At 32.3% G+C, this 22,023-nt stretch overlaps 3 protein-coding genes, 1 long non-coding RNA gene and 1 other non-coding gene across 5 annotated transcripts; 3 read left to right on the forward strand and 2 right to left on the reverse strand.

Annotated features, from left to right (window-relative positions):
- Nucleotides 1-1,854: 1,854 nt before the first annotated feature.
- Nucleotides 1,855-5,914, forward strand: LOC124824266 (protein DELETION OF SUV3 SUPPRESSOR 1(I)-like). The gene is made up of 3 exons (XM_047296679.2): nt 1,855-1,967; nt 2,110-2,214; nt 5,585-5,914. Exons 2-3 carry the CDS (start codon nt 2,124-2,126, stop codon nt 5,713-5,715), a joined length of 222 nt encoding a protein of 73 aa, XP_047152635.1. The 5' UTR covers nt 1,855-1,967; nt 2,110-2,123; the 3' UTR covers nt 5,716-5,914.
- A 512-nt stretch (nt 5,915-6,426) lies between these two features.
- On the reverse strand, nt 6,427-8,267 carry LOC124824268 (peroxidase 45-like). The gene is made up of 4 exons (XM_047296680.2): nt 8,017-8,267; nt 7,710-7,907; nt 7,161-7,326; nt 6,427-6,890 (listed from the first exon to the last, which is right to left on the reverse strand). Exons 1-4 carry the CDS (start codon nt 8,224-8,226, stop codon nt 6,484-6,486), a joined length of 981 nt encoding a protein of 326 aa, XP_047152636.1. The 5' UTR covers nt 8,227-8,267; the 3' UTR covers nt 6,427-6,483.
- A 952-nt stretch (nt 8,268-9,219) lies between these two features.
- TRNAA-UGC (transfer RNA alanine (anticodon UGC)) lies at nt 9,220-9,292 on the reverse strand. The gene has a single exon. It is a non-coding gene; the product is annotated as a tRNA-Ala (tRNA).
- Nucleotides 9,293-16,996: 7,704 nt separating this feature from the next.
- LOC124824269 (uncharacterized) lies at nt 16,997-19,711 on the forward strand. The gene is made up of 2 exons (XM_047296681.2): nt 16,997-17,210; nt 17,402-19,711. Exon 2 carries the CDS (start codon nt 17,921-17,923, stop codon nt 19,172-19,174), a length of 1,254 nt encoding a protein of 417 aa, XP_047152637.1. The 5' UTR covers nt 16,997-17,210; nt 17,402-17,920; the 3' UTR covers nt 19,175-19,711.
- Nucleotides 19,712-20,510: 799 nt separating this feature from the next.
- LOC148204950 (uncharacterized) lies at nt 20,511-21,881 on the forward strand. The gene is made up of 2 exons (XR_015782700.1): nt 20,511-20,902; nt 21,566-21,881. It is a non-coding gene; the product is annotated as an uncharacterized LOC148204950 (long non-coding RNA).
- The last annotated feature ends 142 nt before the right edge of the window (nt 21,882-22,023 follow it).

The raw sequence follows: 22,023 nt of genomic DNA on the forward strand, positions 1-22,023 counted from the left end.
ATTCTAGAGAGTTTTGAAGAAATGATGCAATTCTGACTGGAATAATCGATTATCAAGTGAAATAATTGATTATTCTTGTCAATTTTTTACAACAACCAAATTTCTTTTTATTTTGGTGCATCTTGGACCTATCCAAATGACCAATTTGAGATCTTTAACACTAAGATTGATATGAAAAACATGTTTATAGATGAAAATAGAGAACCACATTGCTCATTTAGTTAGAAATTAGATGCACCAAAACCAAGTCAAAACCTCAAAAGCACCTAAAATCAATTCTACACATTCTAAACCAAAAATTTGCAAATTAAGGGTCTAAATAAGTAATAATTGACTCAAAAACAGACCCAAAGTCTTCTACTTTAAAATTCACTAGTCAAAACCCCCAAAAATGAATCAAAAACCATACAAAACTCAACCTATCAACTACCAACTAGTTCTACATTAGATTTCAGTTAACTTGAAGGTAAACAAGTTTCAAATGACTATAAAACAGATCCAAAAACACAATTTTCCTTATTTGACCATTACCTCAACTTCTCGCCTATAAAAACCTCTTTTATAGATCAAATTCAACCTATAATTCAGTATACTCTCTTCTTCCCATTACAACTTCAATTTTATACTATTTATACTTCATAACAACAACATTCACAAGCTCATTCAAGTCCAAATCAAAATCATCAATGTTATCATGCATCAAATAACCAAGCACACTTATCAAAACACAATTAACACTAAAACAATCATTTCAATAATAACCCATTCAACATAACATTACATAATAGTAACCACCAAATCACACTTCATAATTCAAAATTGAAGACATTCATTAGCTTCCTTTACCTGATTAGAAAGACATAATGACTCTATTGAGCCCACTATCCCTGCATCAGTTCAGAGAACTTTATGAATGCCTACAAACCACATAATCATGATCAGGATATGTCCTTAGGACCACTGATCAATAAGGAACTAGATAAAGAGATCAAGTCACACATATGAGGAATCCTCTGTGCATGTGTCTTAAACTAAAACTACAGAAAATGAGCAGAAATTGACTTACTCTATCAGAATGATCGATTGATAGAGAATGAAGAATTCATTGTCGTGATCTCCTAGGTATTTCCTAATCACCGAACAAATGTCTCAAAAGTTAGAATTCTTAAAGAGAAGATAGAGAGAACTCAAAGAATGAGTTTTTAAAAAGATAAAGAATGTTTTAGATAATGAGACATATTTAAGAAATTCTATTTATATTATTGAATTATTTTAAAACATCTATAAACTCTAATACTCTATTTTTTAATTCTTAAAGTATATATTTAAGACATTTAATATTTTAACTTTAAATTTTTTTTATCTAATTATATTAATATTTTTTTCTAATCATAAACTCTATATAATATTTTTTTTAAATAATTTACAGAAGTCATATTTAAAAGATAATTCTTTTTATGGAAATCATAATTATACTTAGTCGAACTATGGATTTTAAGCTCAAAATTTTTAAATTTTTAAATTTTCTTTCCTTTTAATATGTGAAAACATATGTTTTGATGGTATATGTTTATACTTTTTTTAGCTAAATAAAAAATAATAAAGATATTATTATCATAAATAAATAAAAATAATTATTTTAATTTTATTATAAATAATTATTTTAATTTTAAAAAATTAGTCAAATAAAAAATAATTAAATTTAAAATACGGTCATTTAAAAATTAAAATGGATAAAAATTATTTTAGTTCAAAAAATTTATTTAAAGAGCCAAAATAAAAAAAAAAATTGTGTACCTAAAATACTCTTATATATAATAGTATAGATTTTAAAAATGCATTTTTTGTTTTAAATTCCCACCCAATTTTCATTACTATATAACAGAGAAACCTTTCCTCAGAACGCACGTTATTGATTCCAGAGCAGAAGGTTTCTTGTTCATAGGGTTTACACTCCAACCTTGTTCGTGAGTATTATGTTTTTCACTGTACCATTGTGTGTTCAAATTCTTGTCTGATTGCTCACGTTGTTACCACTTTTTTTTTTTTTACCAAAATTAGTTTATTTTTCTTATGAATTCATCAAATGGATCTTGGAAATAACTGCAGATTCAGGTATATCCATGGCGACTGAACCAAAAGCAGCCACCGAGGACGTCAAGATCGACCTCTTCGAAGACGATGATGAGTTTGAAGAGTTTGAAATCAACGACGGTAAATTTTCCACGCAAATCTCGTTTACCCTGTTTAGGTTTTTGATTTTTGTTTCTGGAATGTTTTACATTTGGAATTTGTAATGACCTACCTGACGTCGTTTTGATCCATAAGGAATCATCAAAGTTAATGCTTCACAAGCTTATTTGTTAGTTAGTTTACTTCATCGAAAGACAGGCGCTGCAATGGAATGGTACATAGACAGATAATTCTCTGAATTTGGGGCTACTTATTTAATTAATTAATTAATTTTAGGAGATTTTCATTTGAAAGAAAAATCAATAATAAAAAAAAATATCTTTTAGGGATTTCAAATCTTTCTCACAAATTTTATGTTAGCATTGAAGGTACATTTTGTTATTTGTTATATGATTTGTTATTTGTGTAGTCTACTATAGTGTATGATTTTTTATTTGTTTAGTCTACTATTGTGAGCAAAGAATCTATAGCTTGCTTCCGCCACTGTGGTTCATCTCTATAGCTTGCGCTCAACCTTGCTTGTCTTTTCCTTTATTGCAGTTCTCCTTGCTTCTCTGTTCTGTTATTGTGGTGCCTCGTCTACTCTATGCAATATGAAACTCCTCTTTTTTTTCCCTCTACTTTGGATTTGTTGCGATTATGAGTCAGACTCTTTGACTTTGATTTGTTTATTTCTTTTAAAACCTACATTTATTATTTTCTGTCTTTGTTTATTTGGCTGAATAGTCTTTCTAGTCCTTGAAAGTATTTGTCATCTTCTTGTTGATCCTTAAAAGCCTCTAAATTAAAAATTAGTACTCTAAAGTAAGATTTGTCTTTCCCGTTAGTCCTTGGTAACGAAGTTAGTTTGCTATTGTAACATTTTAAGTGAAACATCAGCTCTACTTGTCATGCCAAGTTGAGAACAAGTTGGCAGCTGACATATCACTTAATGTGTCTTGTTAGCAAACCAACTCTAGTATGAAGAATCTTACTCTGACATACTAAGTTTTAATATTTCTGCTTTTAGGGACTGACTAGAGGATAGCATACACTTTTAAGGATCCAAAAATCTATACAGCCTTGTTCATCTCCTATTTTGCAGAATGTTTGATTTAGATTTTTTTTATTTCTTTTCTGAGGAGCTAGGTCAGCTTGTGAGTTAATTATGTTCTGTATGTTGTCTGACTGATTCCTTGTTGTCTTAGATCTATTAGTTATGACGTATAGATATATGAATTTGAACCTTTGGTTTAAACTTGTTCATTGTTATCATTAACAAGATACTTTTCTTACCCTGTCATTTTAATCACATGTATATCTTTGTGTATAATTTTGTGTCTTTTGGGAGGATCTTACAATCCGTATTACGATCTTGATTTCCACATCATTGATGTGTACCATGTGTGTGCTGATACAGTGGTCTCAGTAGAGAGATTATATTTAAAAAAGTTGGCTCGATATCATCAAAACCTAAAACGCATGCAGTTTTCCTCTTACAAGATAACTATGATATATTTTTAAAAAGTTGGCACTATGTCATCAAAATTCTCTAAATTGGGCAGCTTTCCTCTTCTATACAAAAACTATGGGGCTTTTTTGGTTGGTTACTTAAAGAATCATCTGCAATACTTGGTTATTTTACACAGAAAAATTATTTTACGAAAGATCGGTTGATGTTCATTTTATTTTATGTATGATTATGTGGACGTTATGGTGTACATTTTGGGCTCAAGAAAATTTCTTTTGATTGAGATGTATTTATGGACCACTTAAGGCATGCTATTGAACCTTGTGGTATTCTTAAGGGGCTAAAATTTCCTTTCCCTATTAGATGTAATGGTGGTGAGCTTTGTAGTTACAAGCAATGTGGGATACATGGACAGGGTGAAAGGACTTTGTGCAATTTAACAATTACAATTTATTGTAACGTTGCAACCTGTAACTCCCATGCCCTACAATAACACTTAAAATTTCCAGATGTACATGTACAGCACGCACCACATTGAAGCAAAACACACTATCTTCCCCTTTTTTTTTAATAAATTGTGCTTGATATGAACTAGAACTCATGTTGTGCATATTCCATTTGGCTTTTAACATTTTCATATCAAAAATATAACAAATATATATTATGGTAGTCCACAATTCTGATATAGGAGAACAGTTAGGAGTCAAACTTGTAGCTAAAGTCTTAATAATTACAGTCATCCCAAAAATGGATATAATTTAAAACTTTAAACACCCATAAGAGTATTTCAAGATAACACCAACCTAAATTTAGAAATAAAAAAAAAATTATTATACTGCATCATCAACATCCTCCAACTCTTGCTCCAAGGGAACTTCTTCGACTTCTGCTTACATCCAAGTGGATGATCATTGCAACAGAAACACGACACAAACAACAGACAAACACAAAAAGAAGGGTGAGCTAGATATACAAAAATCATGTTATACAGTCACATACAATAAGCAATTAGAGACAGATATACTAGACTACACAAACATAACTTGTTGCACTTGACACTTGACTCGTCCGGACTTAGAATGATTATCGAGGTATGGCGGGTTATGCACTCGTGGTGGCTTATGAAACTTGGGTTCCCCACCCTACCACACTCACGAGGGTAGCCTGTTCCGGGCCTTGAGGCATACTGGAAGCTCCCAAGACTAAGACCTCCTGCTACTCCTCACCACATGGTTCAATCCTCTCTACTTGACAATGAAAGACCATTGGAGCGTTAGGATAACCCCCAAGACTGAGCTTCCCTGTAGATCCTTCTAAACACTAGGGCACCACTATGAATCTTCTCCTTGAAGATCATGGAATTACGTCCAATGACATAGGGCACCACCATGTAACCTCCCTTTGAGGTCCATGGAATTACGTCCATAACATAGGGCACCACCATGTGACCTCCCTTTGAGATCCATGGAATTACGTCCATCAACCATACTGTTACACTTACGCCAATCACAACTTTGTTTCATACATACTTCCAAACTATAATTCACATACAATACAACATACTTTCAATCATGTAGCAAAATCAAGCCACTCAAATCAGTTATATAGACATACATACATCTTGGCAGTCAAACAATATCAAACAGATGAGGAAAAATGTGAAACTCCCTGCACCAGGTCGCACAGCGCACCAAGAGTTTGAGATGAGGCTTTGGTCTATGATGAGTTAGCTGGTCATGCTGCTGAATCTGTTTCTCGTTAGCAATGAACACTTAGTGTGCAGATATTAGGATTCATGTAATTGCTTGAATTATTTTGTTTTCTTTCATTTCTGGTGATGGTATTTGGATTAGAAACTACATATTCAACTTGGTTTGTTGAGGGTGTCATTCTAATGTTTCTTCTTATTTCTGTTGCAATTTATTGTTTTACAATTTTCAGAGTGGTATGACAAGGAGGAAGGAAAGGAAGTGACTCAACAGTGGGAGGATGATTGGGATGATGATGATGTCAGTGATGATTTCTCTCTCCAATTGAGAAGGGAATTGGAGAGCAACACTGAGAAGAACTAAACACTGATATAACTGAAAACTGCATTGTTAGGAAGGAAATGTAAGGCAGCAAGAACACAATATCTGTGTAGAAGTTATTGAGTATTTGTACTTAAATTGAACTCTGCATAATTTGGTGACGATTCGCTTATTTTCATTTTGGGGTTGGGTGTGTTATGAACAATTCTCGCCAAAAGTGCAGTTGACTGCACATTCTTCATTTTCTTGCCTTTCCACTTCTTCCAAACTGGGTTTTCGTACACGAGAATAAATGTTAACAGAAAAGCCTGAAAAAAATTTAACTAAGGCAGCATTTGGTAAATGACTTCATATACGTTATGGTAATTTTTTTTTTGGGTATACTAATTCTTTCAGTAAGCTTAAGTTATTTTCAAACGCTCCCAAGTTTGACACTTCTTTAGGAATAAAAGTTTATCTATTTGATTCAGTTTTAGTTTTCAGTCGTGGACAAAGGAAGAGGAGTGAAAGTAAAATTGAGTTTAAAAAGAAAGTGTTTGATAAAAGTGTACAGGACTGAATCAAACCAGACTGATGTCGATAGAAAATGCAGTTGTAGCAGTAACATGAAAAATAAATCTTTGATTGTTTGAATTAAATTGAATTGAAAGCATCCGAAAACCACTAGTCTCTTCTGAAACTATTGCAGAATCAGAATTCTACCAAGCTGTATTTGACTGTAATTTTAGTATTCATTAACCCAAAACAAACAAATAGAAGAAATTAATAAGATTATTTCAGAATGATCTGAACATGGTCACAATTTGTAGCTCAGTTAACCATCGAGCAATCACGCCGGATTTCACCCTGGTTTCCTGTTTTAATCCCTATTCGTCCTAACTTTGTTATGGCACTTACAAAAGACGTTTCAAAGACTGTGTTGTTGGATGCAAATAAGTTCACTAGCTCTCTTGTTCTTTTATGAGTAAACAAAGCTTGATCAGAAGCAAGAAGCCCTTTTCCTTGCTGAAGATTCTTGTAGTATTGATTATCAAATATCTTTGGTGTTATTGGGTCCATTTGAACGGCTGTTTCGGGGTCTGCATTTTTTGGACAGTCTTGTTGGAGCTGTATTGCATACGCAGGATTAAGTGTATGATCAATGCTTTTATTGCCTTTGAAGTTGTAAATACGTTTGGAGAACTGGTCACAATGAGAGAATCCAACGGTATGTGCTCCTGCAACCCCTCATTTTAATCCACATTATGAAACTGTTATGTTAAAAGTAAGATTGCAATAAAGCTTGGTATAGATTTTCGACCTGATGCAAAAAACACAGTACTTGCTCTGCTCATACTTGATTTTGGGGTTAAAATGCAGTTTGAAAATTGATTAAAACCAAAAAGTTGAACATTGATTAAATTTACCATCTTACTGAAAAACAAATGTTTGAGTCATCCTAATGTATATAAAAAAAACATGTATTTTGTTCATTATGAATGAAATACCTGATAGAGCAACTAGATCAGTTTGGGTTAGTCCATGTGAAGCAAACATTTGGTTCAGTTGTTCTAGCTTTAAATCAGGATCGGGTATATGGTCTGTAACACTTCCTTTTGTTGAGACTCTCCCATCTAGCCTTCCCAGCTCTACTGCATAAGATGGTCCTCCTGCCTGAAACCAAGTGAATGTTCATTTTCTATTCAGCTAATTGTACAAGGAATAAAATCATTTTCCACATATCCAAAAAAAAACTATTAAGACAAATCAAAGGAAATATGATACTCTATGGATTATGCAGGGATCCTAATCTCCCCAAAATACTTGTCTAATTCAATCCCAACAGGAACAATAAATGCCCTCTTGAATCTCCCTCTCTTCCTTTATATAATGTAATAAACTCTTCTTCCTATGCCTCTAGTGACCTTTATATAGTACTGTTAACCATTGTATAGACAAGTGCTATACTAGGATTGAACTTACTTTACAAATGATACAATTTATGAATTTTGATTACAAGTTGTATTGCAAAAGCTATAGCTTATTATAATAATTACCAGAGCTATGACATCCCTAGTTGCCATTGCCAAAATGTCAGAACATGAAACCTTATTCTGGCAGCCAGGTACACTGTCAACTGCTGCCTTGGCTTTGATCACAGTGTCAAATCCATCACCAGCTAGTGAAAGATCTATAGGATTATCCTTCTCAGATGTGTGGTTTGTTGAAGCTAGCATCACAGAAGCATCACACCCCTGTCCAACATGCACAAAAATAGAATCATGTTCTAGTATCAACTGTTATTGCCAAAGTGGTGCATGCAAAGGAAAAAAGAGGAAGATCATGAGTTATAACAGTGCTGACCCTAACAAAACAATCATGGAAGAACAGCCTAAGTGTAGCAGGAACTGTCACATCTGTCTGCTGAAGTTTCATCTCAACTGCTCTCCGAACAATCGATTCAACATTTGGACATGTGTTTCTGTAGTAGTCAACTCGAAGTTGAGCATGACAACCAGGTATAAGCAGAAGAAGAAACACATTAGCATGCAAAATGAGGCTTTGAGAACTCATTTTCACTTTGTTGCAGTTCCAGTGTCTGGAATATTACATTTGGTTTAGTGCTTGCATCCTTAAATAGGCAAAGGAGAAACATCTCTCTCTCTTCTTTGAAGAATCCAATGTGTTAAATTTGAAAGAAACAGAACAAGAGGTAAACACCAAGAAGAAGTACTTTTGGAAAAGTGTTGAGTGATTTTAGAATATATCTGACTGTATTGCTGAGATTATAATGTGTTGAAGAGGTTGCATGTAGGAGTGGTGAAACAAGTTGTTTATTAAAAGTGCACATAGTATATAACAAAAAGTTAAGCGGTCCCTCACATAATGTTTTTGATGCTTTTCTATATTTTAGTTATGAAATTGGATTCCTGGAAGAAGTGAGATGGTGTCTGTATGCACAAAAATCTCAAATGTTGCCATTTGGCCAATGATTTACGTAAGTTCCTTTGTATTGTTCTTTTCTCGTGTATATAGCATATGATATCCACGTCGATTCTTTACTTTATTTGGGTATTTACTGCACCAACTCAGTTCAAAATTAATGGAAGAATATCACGCTCTACTTAGCCATGTGTTCCCCACCATCTTCTGCTTCCTTTTGTTTTTCTACTCTACATACTCACACAGAACAACTCAGGTTTTTCTCCTTGCATCTTTCAATTTTGGATTATCATCTAACTAAATATTTTGTTTCTGTTCCTATCTTACTGATATGTTTTTTTTAAGTAATTAAGGAAGAGATTTAATAATAATGAGTGGAGTCCAACCCCAAAACCAAAGAATATATTTTATTTATATTTAGTATCAATTTTTTTCATTTTTTTAAATGAAGACTTAGACTAAATTATTGATAAAAGATATTTATAACGTTTAAATATTGTTCTTAATGTATTATTTTTTAGAGATAATCAACAATTATTTCATAATTGGATTTTTAAAGATTATTTTCAATAAAAATTAGATCAAACCTGTTTAATCTATTTTTAATAGAATTTCAAAGAAAAATGGAGATGCGGGGGATCGAACCCCGTACCTCTCGCATGCAAAGCGAGCGCTCTACCATTTGAGCTACATCCCCTATTGAAAATGTGACTCAATTTCCTTTTTAAGTTTTTAATAATTTAATTTGAAAATAGATTTAATATACTTGTTATGATGATTTCGGGTTCATGTTTCTTACCGTCCAACCTGTTTTGTTTTTAATATTTTCTAAAAATAATAAGTTTGTTGAACTATTTTGTATTAATAAAAATATTTTATACATCATGGTATTTTATTTTTAATCATTTTTTTTATTTTAAAATATATGTTTGTAAAATATAACTTTATTTAAGTTTGATAATTATTTTTCCTAAGGTTTAATTATATATACAATAGTAAAAGTAATATATTGAATTACGAAGTTAGGTTAATTCGGTTTCATTCAAATTATTTTGAATCTTAATTAGATTCAAACGAAAAATTCAATTATCTAATCAAACTTTGGATGAGATGAAAACAATAACTATTTCAATCCTCGTTTATGTGTAAAAAAAAAGTTAGATTAGTAAAATTAGTAAAATGACAACAGAGATTTTTGTCTCCCAAATTTACAGAAAATCTTATGACAATCATATATATTATAGATACAATCTTTAATACTAACCAACAAAGAAATAGAAAATTATACAATGTATGATTGTGAAAACAGAATACTATTGTAGTGAAAACTGAAGAGACTTGTTGTAGATAACCAAGTGATGAATAAGATTTTTTATCACAATTAAAGTTTTGATGGGTGAGAGGATATATGTTTTATCAACACTTGTTGAAAACATACAATGAAACAAGTGATCAAAATCATTAATAACAAAGATAGAAAAAATTTACAAATCACAAATAGAAGTACACAAGAACTTAAAATTTTAACACAACCTTTAAAGTGTCAAGTTTTGAAAATACTCCAAAAAAATTATGTTAGTACCTCATAAAATCTCAAGTTAAAAATAGTACATGGTGTTTGGTTTGAAAATAGAAATCAAATTGTAGTTGAGTATTGATACTTCATTTTAGTGTGGTTGAAGGTCACATTAGTTGTATATGTACATTGTTCGGTGTCGTTTTTTTGTTTGGGAGCCTGCAAAGTCATAGTTATTTTGATGCTTAAGTCATCAATACAATAATGATTGGATCAAATTACAGACCTTGTAAATAATGTCTATTTATAGTACATGTATGGACTTTTGTCTCGCATGGACCTAATTTTTGTATATGTGTTCTAATAGGTGATTAGTTGCCTTTATCCTCTCATAATGTCATAGATTGGTTTTAATAAAGCACTATTATGTACGTGGAAGCACAAATTAATTTAAGGTTTCCTAATCGGTGATTTGTGTGTTGAGGTCACCTTGCCTTGATGATGTCATGTTACAAGTGACACCATAAACATCTATTTATAACAATCTTTGGTGAACTAAATTCTTAAAAACACAATCTTTGGACTTTGGTTCATTCAATCCAAAATAACTAATTCTCTTATAGATATTATAGGGCGATAAATGATTCAAAATATTATCAATCTATAAATAAAATTTAAAAGTATGAGAAAAGATATACATATAGAAAAAATAAAAACCAAGACCGAACCAAAAAACCATTAAAGAATAAATAAAACAAAATTAGAACGATATAAAAGGGAATGACCAAATTTGACATTTCAGAACCTTAACTAAAAAATAAAATAATTTAGATGATTTTTATGATAAATCCTAAATCTATACTAAATTTGACCACAATTTTAAATAACAATGTAAACATTAATTAAAGTAGTTTGAAATAAATTTAAACTAATATAATAGGTTAGAAACCAAATTTTGTCCTAATAGATTAGAACTAATAACGATGTTATATGTAAAGATCTAGAAATTAACGTTTTAGAAATGATAATGATTTAAAAATAGATAGACTTGATTATTTGAATATTAGAAGGTTTTAATATAAATAGTTTCGTTATGAATGAGTTTCATCATTCAAAACACACACAATCTCTCTAGAAAACCATTTTTTTTAGAGTTTTCTAACTTTCTCTTTAGGAGTTCTTCATCTCTGTTCATTTGGTTAAAAATCGATATATATACACACACACAAACACACACACACACACACAAGAATTGGATAAGGCCGTTGAGACAATCTCTTACTTCAAAGATATGAAGATATAATGTGTTGTAGCTTGATGGGTTAGAAATTTCGAGTTTTGGATTGAGGGAGCTTCAAGAACATGTTATTAGGATCATATATCATAAGTTAGAACAAGGGGACTATCGGTGCACACTGGTGTAGTAAGGTTTGAGAAATCAACTTGGTTTTACATCTCGACAATGTTTGAGGCTCGAAGGTGGGAAATTGTGGAAGGTTTGAGGTTAAATCTAAAAAGGGTAGAGGCCATGGAGTGTAGAAGAAAATAAAATTTCTAATGGGACGCTAAGATAAGGCAGCCCTTTGAAGATCAGTTAGGCAGGGTGGTGTTTTCTAAGTAAGGGGGAAAACAACCTTTGATGGGAGGGATGTATATTAAGAGTTTTATACCTAGATCAATATCAGTAGGAGGTAGTTAGATCTTCTCAACAATAACAATAGTCAAATTCAGGAGTAGAAAGGATGTTATAAGTAAACTGGCTTACACAAGAGAAAGGTTTGATCTTTAACATGAGGTAGAGGGTTTCAAGTGCCTTAGAGAGAAACACATCATTAAGATTATTCTTATAAGCAAGTGCAACTAGTAATGCAAAAACACAATCAACAAAAAAAAGAAGAGGAAAGGTTTGAAGTAGTTGGAAAGGTATTTGTAATATGTAATGTGAAGTTGTTAGTACAAATGATCGTGTTCAACATGTAAGTTACATAAATGGTGGTTATGTTAAGCATTTTGGGTTTGGGTTAAACAACACACTCCTTTGTGTCTCATGCACGTGTAAACAAGGTGGTTTGTCTATAAGGGAGTTAGAGTTTGAAAGGGTGGTTTTGGGACAACTTCGACTAGTGGAAGTATGCTTTGGAGTGTGGTGAGCCTCATGGTGGTTAAAGGATCCATATTCAAAGTCAATTTGATTTGTTTCCTTTCCAAGGTTGGGACATAATCACGTGGATGAATCAATTTCCTTCTAATATCATTCTAGAGGATTGTGGTACCAAAGAAGTGTTGTTCCATGATTTAAAAGGGTGGGTCATTGGATGTGCATTGAGTGTGAATCAAGCTGAAAAGAAAGGGTAGAGCGTTATGTGGGCGAGTGTTGTCTGACAAAGGTTAATGAAAAACAAACACAATGGATTGTAGAAGGTGGAAGAGTTTGATTTAGATGTGTTTCAAATCAGATACTAGGACTGCCACCTATGAGTGGTGAGATTCACTATTGCATTTGTGTTTAGAGTAATAAATAGTGTTAATAGTTCCTTATTGGATGGCTTTTTTATAGCGTGGAGTAAAAGAAGTAGGTAAAAGAGATGTTAGAAAAGTAGTGGTGTAGTCCTTATGTGTCATCATGATAATCTACGAAGTTTGGTAGATCTTGAAGGAGAAGGAAGTCTATGTCAATCCGTTCAAATGTGAATTTTGGATAAGGAAGAATTAATTCTAATGAATGGATACAATATTGAGGAAATGGGATGCTAATGCTATCTATGAGAAAGGGAGTTTTATGGGGTTTGCAAGCTTATATAAGTTTTGAAGGAGATTTCTTAAGGATGGTCGTTCCTTGCCACAACTGACATAAAAGGATAATCCTTTTGAAGTAGACAAAGAAGCGTGAAAAAAGGTTTTCAGGATATTGAAGAAGAGTTTAATTGACACTTTAGTTCGAATAATTCTTGGCACATGAGAGCCTTTAAGATCTTTTGTGACTTAATACACTAGAAGTAGGAATGTATGTGGATTAGAGTGGCGCAATGAAATGATGGTAAGTTATGTTTTTAGATAAGTACAAGGTTCATGAGAAGAGCTATCTTACTAAGGACTCGGTAGTTGGTGTGTTCGTGAGTTCTTTAAAACAATAAAGATGTCGTCTTTGTGAGGATTAGATAAAGATGTCTAGTGATCATCAAGAGCTAGAAATGTGGAGTTGCATAAGGAAAGTTGAACATGATATAAAAGAGATTAAGTGAGCCATAGTTTTGTATTGTGATGTCAACTTTGAAGTGAGGAAGTAATAGTAGAAGGTTAAATAGAAAATGGATTCAAGTCGTTGGTTTGATGATGAAGATGTTAGAGTTGGTGAAAAGTTCAAGGATTTAAAGATTGGCTGTGAAAAGGTAAATAAAAAAATCCTAGGTTGTGAAGTACATTAGAGCAACTAGGTATTGATCAAGCTAGTGATTTCAAGTCCAAATGATATGTTGTTAAGGGGTGGTTACAAGATAACGATTTGGAAAAATGATGTTTAGAGAATGTATGGAAGGAGAGTTTAGTATAGTAGATACACTTGTTTGTTAGACATAAAGGATCATTCAATCTTAGATTGAGGTTGAGAATTACGTTTGGGATGAAGGCGATGTTTTCAGTTAGTTAAGGTGTTAGAGACATAACTTGATCAAGTCTAGGTGGTTATTATAAGAGAAATGAGGGGAGTATACTTTTCTTTCTACTCGATGAGTGAATTTTCGAGGACGATTTTTTTTTTGTTTGGGAGAATGTAAAAACCTAGAAATTGACATTTTAGAAGTGATAATGATTTAAAAATAGTGAGACTCAATTATTTTAATATTAAAAAGTTTTAATATAAATATATGAATGAGTTTCATTATTTTAAAATACATAATCTCTTTAGAAACCATTTTTCTAGAGTTCTCTGACTTCTCTTTAAGAGTTCTTCCTCTCTACTTGTTTGATTGAAGAACTAAGATCGTAGGATTGAATCTTGTGATGAGCTGTTCAATTTGAACAAATCAGTTTCTTCATTTGTGTAAGTTAAGTTTCAATCATTTTCTTGGTTTTTTTGTTCTTTCTCTACATTGAACCTTTTTGGCTCGCATGTAATGTTTGAGTTTTCTATATGAGTCTCTATTGATTAGTAGTTCTAATGGTGTGCCCTAATCGTGTTTGTGTTGTTATTAGGTATAGACATATTGTAAGCTGGAAGGGATTTTGGATTCCTTAGAGAAGGTTTATCAGTGTCTTGGGTAAAGGAAGTTAATTGCACAATTTTCATGTGATTGATACATTGTAATTGCTAATTGTATGTTTGTATGGTGTTTTACCTATATGATTAGGTTGTGTGAATAAGAATTAGTGAATGGAATTGAAATTAGGGTTACAAATTGGTATACTTGAATTGCATGAGTGATGTTGTTTGAATAATTAAATGTGGTGAAATTTGAATTGGACATTTGTGTTGGCTCTTGGACTGAATTTGTAGGGTTGGACTGACATAAATCTACAGAATTATGCAGACTCATTGGGCGAGAATATACTCACTGGGTGAAACCAAAGTTAGAGAGCTTATTGACTTGATAATGGTTAAGTGACTTTTGTGAGAATTTAAGCCTATGAGTTTCAATGATAATCTTGTTGGGAGCTATTTGGTTGTTGGGCAAGTGTGCATTTAGACACTACTCATTGAGCGAATAAATATTCTCGTTGAGTGAGATTAACAAATTATAACTCTATTTTTCTTTTGGTATGTTTCAGTATGTGATTTTGTAAATGTTAATATGATAGTTGGTTTATGATATTTATCTAAGAGTGGTTGAAACCAATATAAGGAGGAATGATTGTGGTTTTATTAGTGTATGCATTAATATATGAGGTCATAAAGGATGTATCTTGAATTCTAATAATTATTTACATCCAAATAGAGTAGAATGAGTTATGTGGTGAGAGTTGAAGAAAATCCTATCCATTAGACTCTTGGTCCAATACATGCTTAGTTTATAATTGATATAATTTAAATATTTTATGAAAACTCTTTTTGCACATTAATTTACCATTTCTTTTGTGTTTTGTCTATATTTCTTTCTTTTGTAATGATCACCTTATGATATGAGCAAATGAGTAGTAAATGTTGATAAACATTTGGTAGAAGACCATCATATGAAATAACTTTCTTTGATTTGAAATAGTTATTTTGCGTAAAAAATATATAAACTTCATGTCATCTTTACCATTATTTATTTTTGGAAATAATTATATTAATTATATATATATATATATAAATATATTTATTTATAGGGGTTTGCTAACGCGCGTACGCCTGTTTTTCAGTTGGTACATTTTAGCAATGTGTACCGGGTTTTAGTAGACAAAAATATCTTTATATATCATGGATTCTAAGTTTTAAGGTTAAGGGTATTTTAATAATTTTCATTCTCAAAACTAAAAAAAAAAAAAAGAAACCCCAAACCCTTACTCACCTCTCTCATTGCTGTAAACCCTTTCTATTTCATCTTTCTCACTCCAATCTTTTCTCTGTCATCCTACTGTAGCCCCAATTGAAAAAATCAGAAACATCCTACTGTAGCCCCAATTGAAAAAATCAGAAACCGTTAAACAATCTTACAAAAAAATGATTTTATAATGAGTTTTGATCTTATAATTTTTGTCTTATCTAATTTTATCCAATTTTCACAAGCATAAAGGAATTGGTAATTGACCTGGAAAAAATCAGAAATACTTGTTGTTAAACAATTTCTTACAAAAATTGACTTTATAATGAGTTTTTATTTTATAATTTTTGTCTTATCTGAAAGAATTGGTAATTGGCCTGGAGGGTTTTTTTTAGAGATGATGATTCAACATATGCAGATGATGAAATTAGAGAAATTAGTAAAGATGATGAAATTGAAGAGATCTTGAATGAACCTTTGCCTCAAGGTGAATATGTCAATGACTCAACTCTTTAGAAAGACAAATTGTTTAAAGGCAAGTGTTTGGAGTGAGAGAGATGAAAGAGAAAGGATTGAGAGGAATGAGAGAGGTGAGTAAGGGTTTGGGGGGTTTCTTTTTTTTTTTTTAAGTTTTGAGAATGAAAATTATTAAAATACCCTTAACCTTAAAACTTAGAATCCATGATATATAAGGGTATTTTTGTCTACTAAAATCCGGTATACATTGCTAAAATGTACCAACTGAAAAACAGGCGTACGCGCGTTAGCAAACCCCTTATTTATATATATATATATATATATATATATATATATATATATATATATATATAAATATTTATTTATATATATTTATGAAATGTAATATATTTAAATAGTATTATAGCACGAATATTTATCAAATTTAGATATATGAACACCATTCCCATTTATTTTTTGGATTCCCATTTGATTTATGTCAGTTAACCGTTAAATTTGCATATAATATACGCACACAAAATATATTGTGAAAAATTAAGAAAAAGATGTAGTCTCCTTGCAATTAATTATATATTTTTTGTTATATAATCGTATATTTTATATCATTAAATAGTTTAATTCTTAAAAAAGTTATCACAATTCTTTAAAAAATGAAAATAGTATTATAATTAAATGACCTCAATTGATCACAAATAAAATCTTATATTTTTCAAATTCTCACTCAAAAGTAATATCTATTTTATTCTCTCTCCAAATCACCAAAAGTAAATCCTATAAATCACCAAATAAAAAAAAATATCTCAATAAAATCTTTAATCTCAAAACAATAAAAAAAAGAAACAAATTTCCTAAGAGCACAAGAAAATTTATTATCATTGGATCCCGAAATAACCAAATCAAAATGAAACAAATAAAAAAAAGAGTGGGAAGAAGAGCTAGAGAGAATAGAAAAGTGAAAAATAAATAAATAAAACAAAAGAAGAGAGAGCCACTGTTACCAGAGATCGAGCTTTAACACACTGAGAGCAAAGTTCAATATATAAATCGTAAAAAAAAAGAATAAAGAAAAAAAAAAAGAGCCATGGCCATAATCAAGTTTCCAAAGATTCAAAAGTAGCAACTAAGGTTGGAGATTTCTATGCAAATTCGCGAACTATGTTGAGGTCAGAGCTTAATCAATGCATAAAACCCTTTTGTGTTTTTCTTCAATAAACCTCAAACCCTTAACTTTTTTCCACTTTTTTTCTTCTTTTTTTCTGTTGTAATTTTAAAATTTTGACCCATTTTTTGTTACGTATTACTTTATTAATATTACTGTTTTTTGTTTGTCTTTCTCTAATTTTTTTTAATTCAGTGATCTCTGCGGGACTCAAAGTTCGTGCAGTGTTGGGAATTTCGGGAAGCAATGAGGGTTTTTTAGATTGGTGCAAATGGTGTGGTAAGGTTCTCTTTGTGGTGGTTCAAACGTAGGGTTTTGATTTAGCATTCAATTTGTTGAATTGAATTTGGTTTTTGAGTGTTTTGTCCCAGTTTGATCTCTAGGGTTCTGGGTGATGGGGGCAGTTGAGATTTGACTGTGCGTGCATTGTGTGAATTTTGTGGTGAGTGAAATTTGGGCTAAAGGTAACGGTGTTTGGGTTGAAAGTTGTTTCTTTCTGTTGGGGGCTTAATGTTGTTGGGATGTTCTGTGGTGAGTCTGGTTGTTGTGATTGGCAGAGGGTGTGATTGTTGATTTGGGGTTGAATGATATGGGGAAGGGGAGGGTTTGGGTTGTTTGGAAGAAGAAGTAGCTGTTGTGATTACTGAGGGTGTTCATGTGTGGGTGGGTTGTATTTTGATTTGTTGGGTAGTGTATGATTCTATTGATTGAGAAATGCAACCCCCACTCAGTTCAAGAATCAATTTGGTCGAATTAAAAGCGCAGATTGTGAAGAGGATTGGAGCGGAGAAGTCAAAGCAGTACTTTTATTACTTGAACAGGTTTCTGAGTCAGAAGCTGAGCAAGACTGAATTTGATAGGTCATGTTATCGGGTACTTGGCAGGGAGAATCTTCCGTTACACAATCACTTCATAAAGTCAATTTTGAAAAATGCTTGCCAAGCCAAGACCCCACCGCCAGTCCAGCAACTGACAGGTCCTCCAAAAACTGGAACACTTGTCAGTCATGCATCTGGTCGAGAGGATGGACATGAACATAGTTTTGTTAACATCCAAAATCAGAATGTTTCCATTTGGTCCAATGGGGTTGTGCCAGTTTCGCCACGCAAGTTAAGGTCTGGCGGCCGTGATCGTAAGCTTAAAGATAGACTGAGCCCTCTTGGACCAAATGGAAAAGTTGATTCTGTTGCTCATCAATCCACAGCTACAGAAGACAGCAGTAGTAAGGTTGATATGGAGAATGATATTCTTACTCCATGTGATTATCAAAGACCTACACAACATCTTCAGGTAGTTGATGAGCTACTTGAGAATGGTATGGTTGATGCTCTTCAGAGACCTGCTGAGAAACGAAGAATACATGGGAAAGGACCAACCGATGTATCAATTATTGAAAATGGGGAAGAGGTGGAGCAATTACGCCGCCTCAATTTTTCTAGAAGTCCCTTGGTAGCACCGCTTGGGATTCCCTACTGCACCACAAGTGTTGGTGGGGCCCGCAAAGCGTTGCCAGTGAATGGCACTAGTGATTTTGTTAGTTGTTGCGACAGTGGTAGGTTATCTAATACAGATACATTGAGAAGGCGCATGGAGCAGATTGCCACAGTACAGGGTGGTCTTGGAGGTGTTTCTATGGAATGTGCAAATACATTGAATAATATGTTAGATGTGTACATGAAAAGGTTGATCAGATCTTGTGTTAATTTAGTGGGAGCTAGGTCTGCAAATGAACATAGGAAGCCCCCTGTCTCGAAACAGCAGATTCAGGGGAAGGTCATTAATGGTGTCTGGCCAAATAATAATTTACATGTGCAGAGTGGGCTGGCAGAACCTGAGGCTGGACACGGACCACCACACTTGGTATCTTTGCATGATTTTAAAGTTGCTATGGAGCTAAATCCACAGCTACTTGGAGAGGATTGGCCGGTACAATTGGAGAAAATTTCTATGCGATCATTTGAGGAATGACATCTTTCGACATTGTTTTAAGCAAAGGTTGGCCCTGCTTCTTCTGGTTCTGATGGCTCAGTCACGGCTGGTGATCATTTCATTGGCACAGTAGTTCTGTTCCTATTGCCAGGATGAACCAGATGATCCCCCCAAATGGAGAAATCTAGTCCTTCGGGATCAAATACTAATTTCGATCTTCAAATCATCCTATCTCTGCTATTGTGCATTGCTAGCTAGGATGGTTCAGAGATTCACTTATCTGCAACCTCGGGTAATATCAAATGAAGCCCAGGATTGGTTGCGGTGTTGGTGTTGGCTGTGTTTGTCATTGGTAGAGATCTCAAGGATTTTGCTTGCTTTGCAGCCAATGACTAAGAAGACTCAGAAAGTTTTGCGGGAACACTTTTGCGTAGCTGGGATCAAGGAACTAAGACCATGTATAAGAACCAAACGGTTGCTCTGTATGTATTTTTAGAATATGAGGATTGATTGAAATTCAATATTAATAACAAGTCAATTAAAATTTCCTTTGATCATTTCAGTTTTACGCTTGAACACCATGACTCCAAATTTCAACATTACCTGCGGTAATTTTTGTTTTGAATTTTAATCATCATGTGGATCTATAGCTGATATACCCTGTAGTTTACTTCTAATTACTTTTGGTAAAAATAAATGAATTTCTAATCATATGTTAGACTTTCAAATTTTGACATCCATTTAATATCTTCATAGTCTTGTGTATGAATTATATTGAGTTATTTTATCTGTTTGAGATTTCAGTAGTTTTATGGCTTACGTATATGTTATCCGGAATTCTTTTACTAGTTTCAGAATTAAAAGCCTAAAGGACATTTAAATTTAAAGGTTAAATATGTTGTTGTCTTTAAATTTGAAAACAAATTTAGAATTAATCTTTGTTTCAAACTTTGATAACTTTAAATTGGATGGATATAATTCTCTTATTCAACTACAATAAATTTAAATTTGTTTAGGTATTAAATGACATTTTAGGCTGACATTTAATATAAATAGTGTCAATAGCTGAAGTGTCAACCAAAAAGTGTCATTTGACACAAAATTTAACATAGTTAGATTTGATTGACTATATTTATTCAATTTTCAAATATGAAGATAAAATTGTATCAAAATTTAAAATAAAAATAAATTTTACTTTTGTATTAAAGTTTAAGGATTAAAAACATATTTAATGATAAAAATAATAAAATGACTGGGGAAGCTTTTATATATATATATATATATATATATATATATATATATATATATATATATTCATTTATATGGAATATTTTGTACTCACGTGTCCCCCATACTATATCATATAACTGAAGATATTTAGACCATGTTCCAGAGATCATTGTGATTGCTTAGTTAGCAAGTTACTTGTTAAAAGTCAGATAGATCGATACAGGTTACCTGCAAATGGCTTGTTGTGTATGCTGCTCATGGATGGACTGGGAGTACAGAATGATTATTAATATTTTGAATGTCTATCATTTTCTTATGTTAATTATGCAAAGAAATGATATGGTAACCAATCATCAGGTTCTTTCAGACAAAATCCCTATGTTTCTTTTTTTTTTTATTTTTAAACCATGATTTTCCTTTTGTCCTTGATTTTCTACAGTGATTGCGGCAAGCAACTGAAAAACGCAGAGATAATTCAGTTGTAATGTGTTCAGATCTACAGGTTGGTGGAAATGAAACTATCAACATGTTTGAGAGGTAGGATGCTAGAGCCATTGGATTTAACGTGTTTTGATATGAATATTGAAGTGGATTCAGCACTGAATGAATTAGATATGTTTATCTGTGATTGCTCACTGAAAAAGTTCTTGACACATATTTGGTTTATTTTCATGCCACTTTGTTTTCATGGTAGTATTTTCACCATAAATACCAACAAAATTTTGAAAGAAGAAAGTAGGATGATCTGAATTGGCTTTCTTTTGTAACTAAATAGAATAAATGAAACTATAAAGTGAACCAAATCCCCTCAACTTTTTTGGATCTTATATCAGGTAATGATCCTTCCTAGTCAACTTTTAACTGATGTTTTGTTTGCATTGTAACCCATCTGATAAATGGGCAACAAATTGCTTATCTGGGTTAAGATTTTACTTGGCTTTTACAATTCTTATTATATACATAAAATTTCTTTTGTATTTAAGAAAAGTCCAAAGGAAATATGAAACTGTTGTATGTTCTTGTATAGCAGTAGGAAAATTACAGAGAGTGACATGAACCAAATGTTTAATATTTATGCCTATTTTATATATACATGTGAATACTGACTCATCTCATATTGCTTGTTGTAACTTTCTGAAGTCTTGTGATTACCTTATGTGCTTTCTATCACCGTGACATTCTTCTGCATGAACATCAAAGTTTTGAAGGTTCTTATAAGTGGCGAGTGGAAGCTTTGAAGGCATATTCATGGTGGCTTTGCGGCAAATGGCATTGCACTCATACAGAGCAAATACCTGGGAAATTTTGCATACAATATGCGCCTGACTGATTTTTCCTAATCTTTTAAGTAGTGATTGAAAAGTGGATATTTGTCGTAAACCAAATTTGGAACTAGGGAATGTATTGAAAATCCATTGATTGCATGAATTGATTGAAATGTGCAAAGTCCTTGAAAAGTGGAAAAGAACACTGCTAAGAAGCAGCTGAATCCTGGTAAAAGTGATTATTGATTTTACTTGCAGATGTATATAACACTATCACCAAATAGATTTTCTCTCAACAACTCTTTTTTTTTTTCTTTTCATTTACTTAAAGAATCTAATTAAAAGTTGCACGGAAACTTTGAAAAAACATTAGAACAAAGTTTAGACAGTGAA

This window comes from Vigna umbellata, chromosome 1 (genome assembly GCF_029865625.1).
Source record: "Vigna umbellata cultivar VRB3 chromosome 1, Vumbellata_1.0, whole genome shotgun sequence".
Classification (NCBI taxonomy): domain Eukaryota; kingdom Viridiplantae; phylum Streptophyta; class Magnoliopsida; order Fabales; family Fabaceae; genus Vigna; species Vigna umbellata.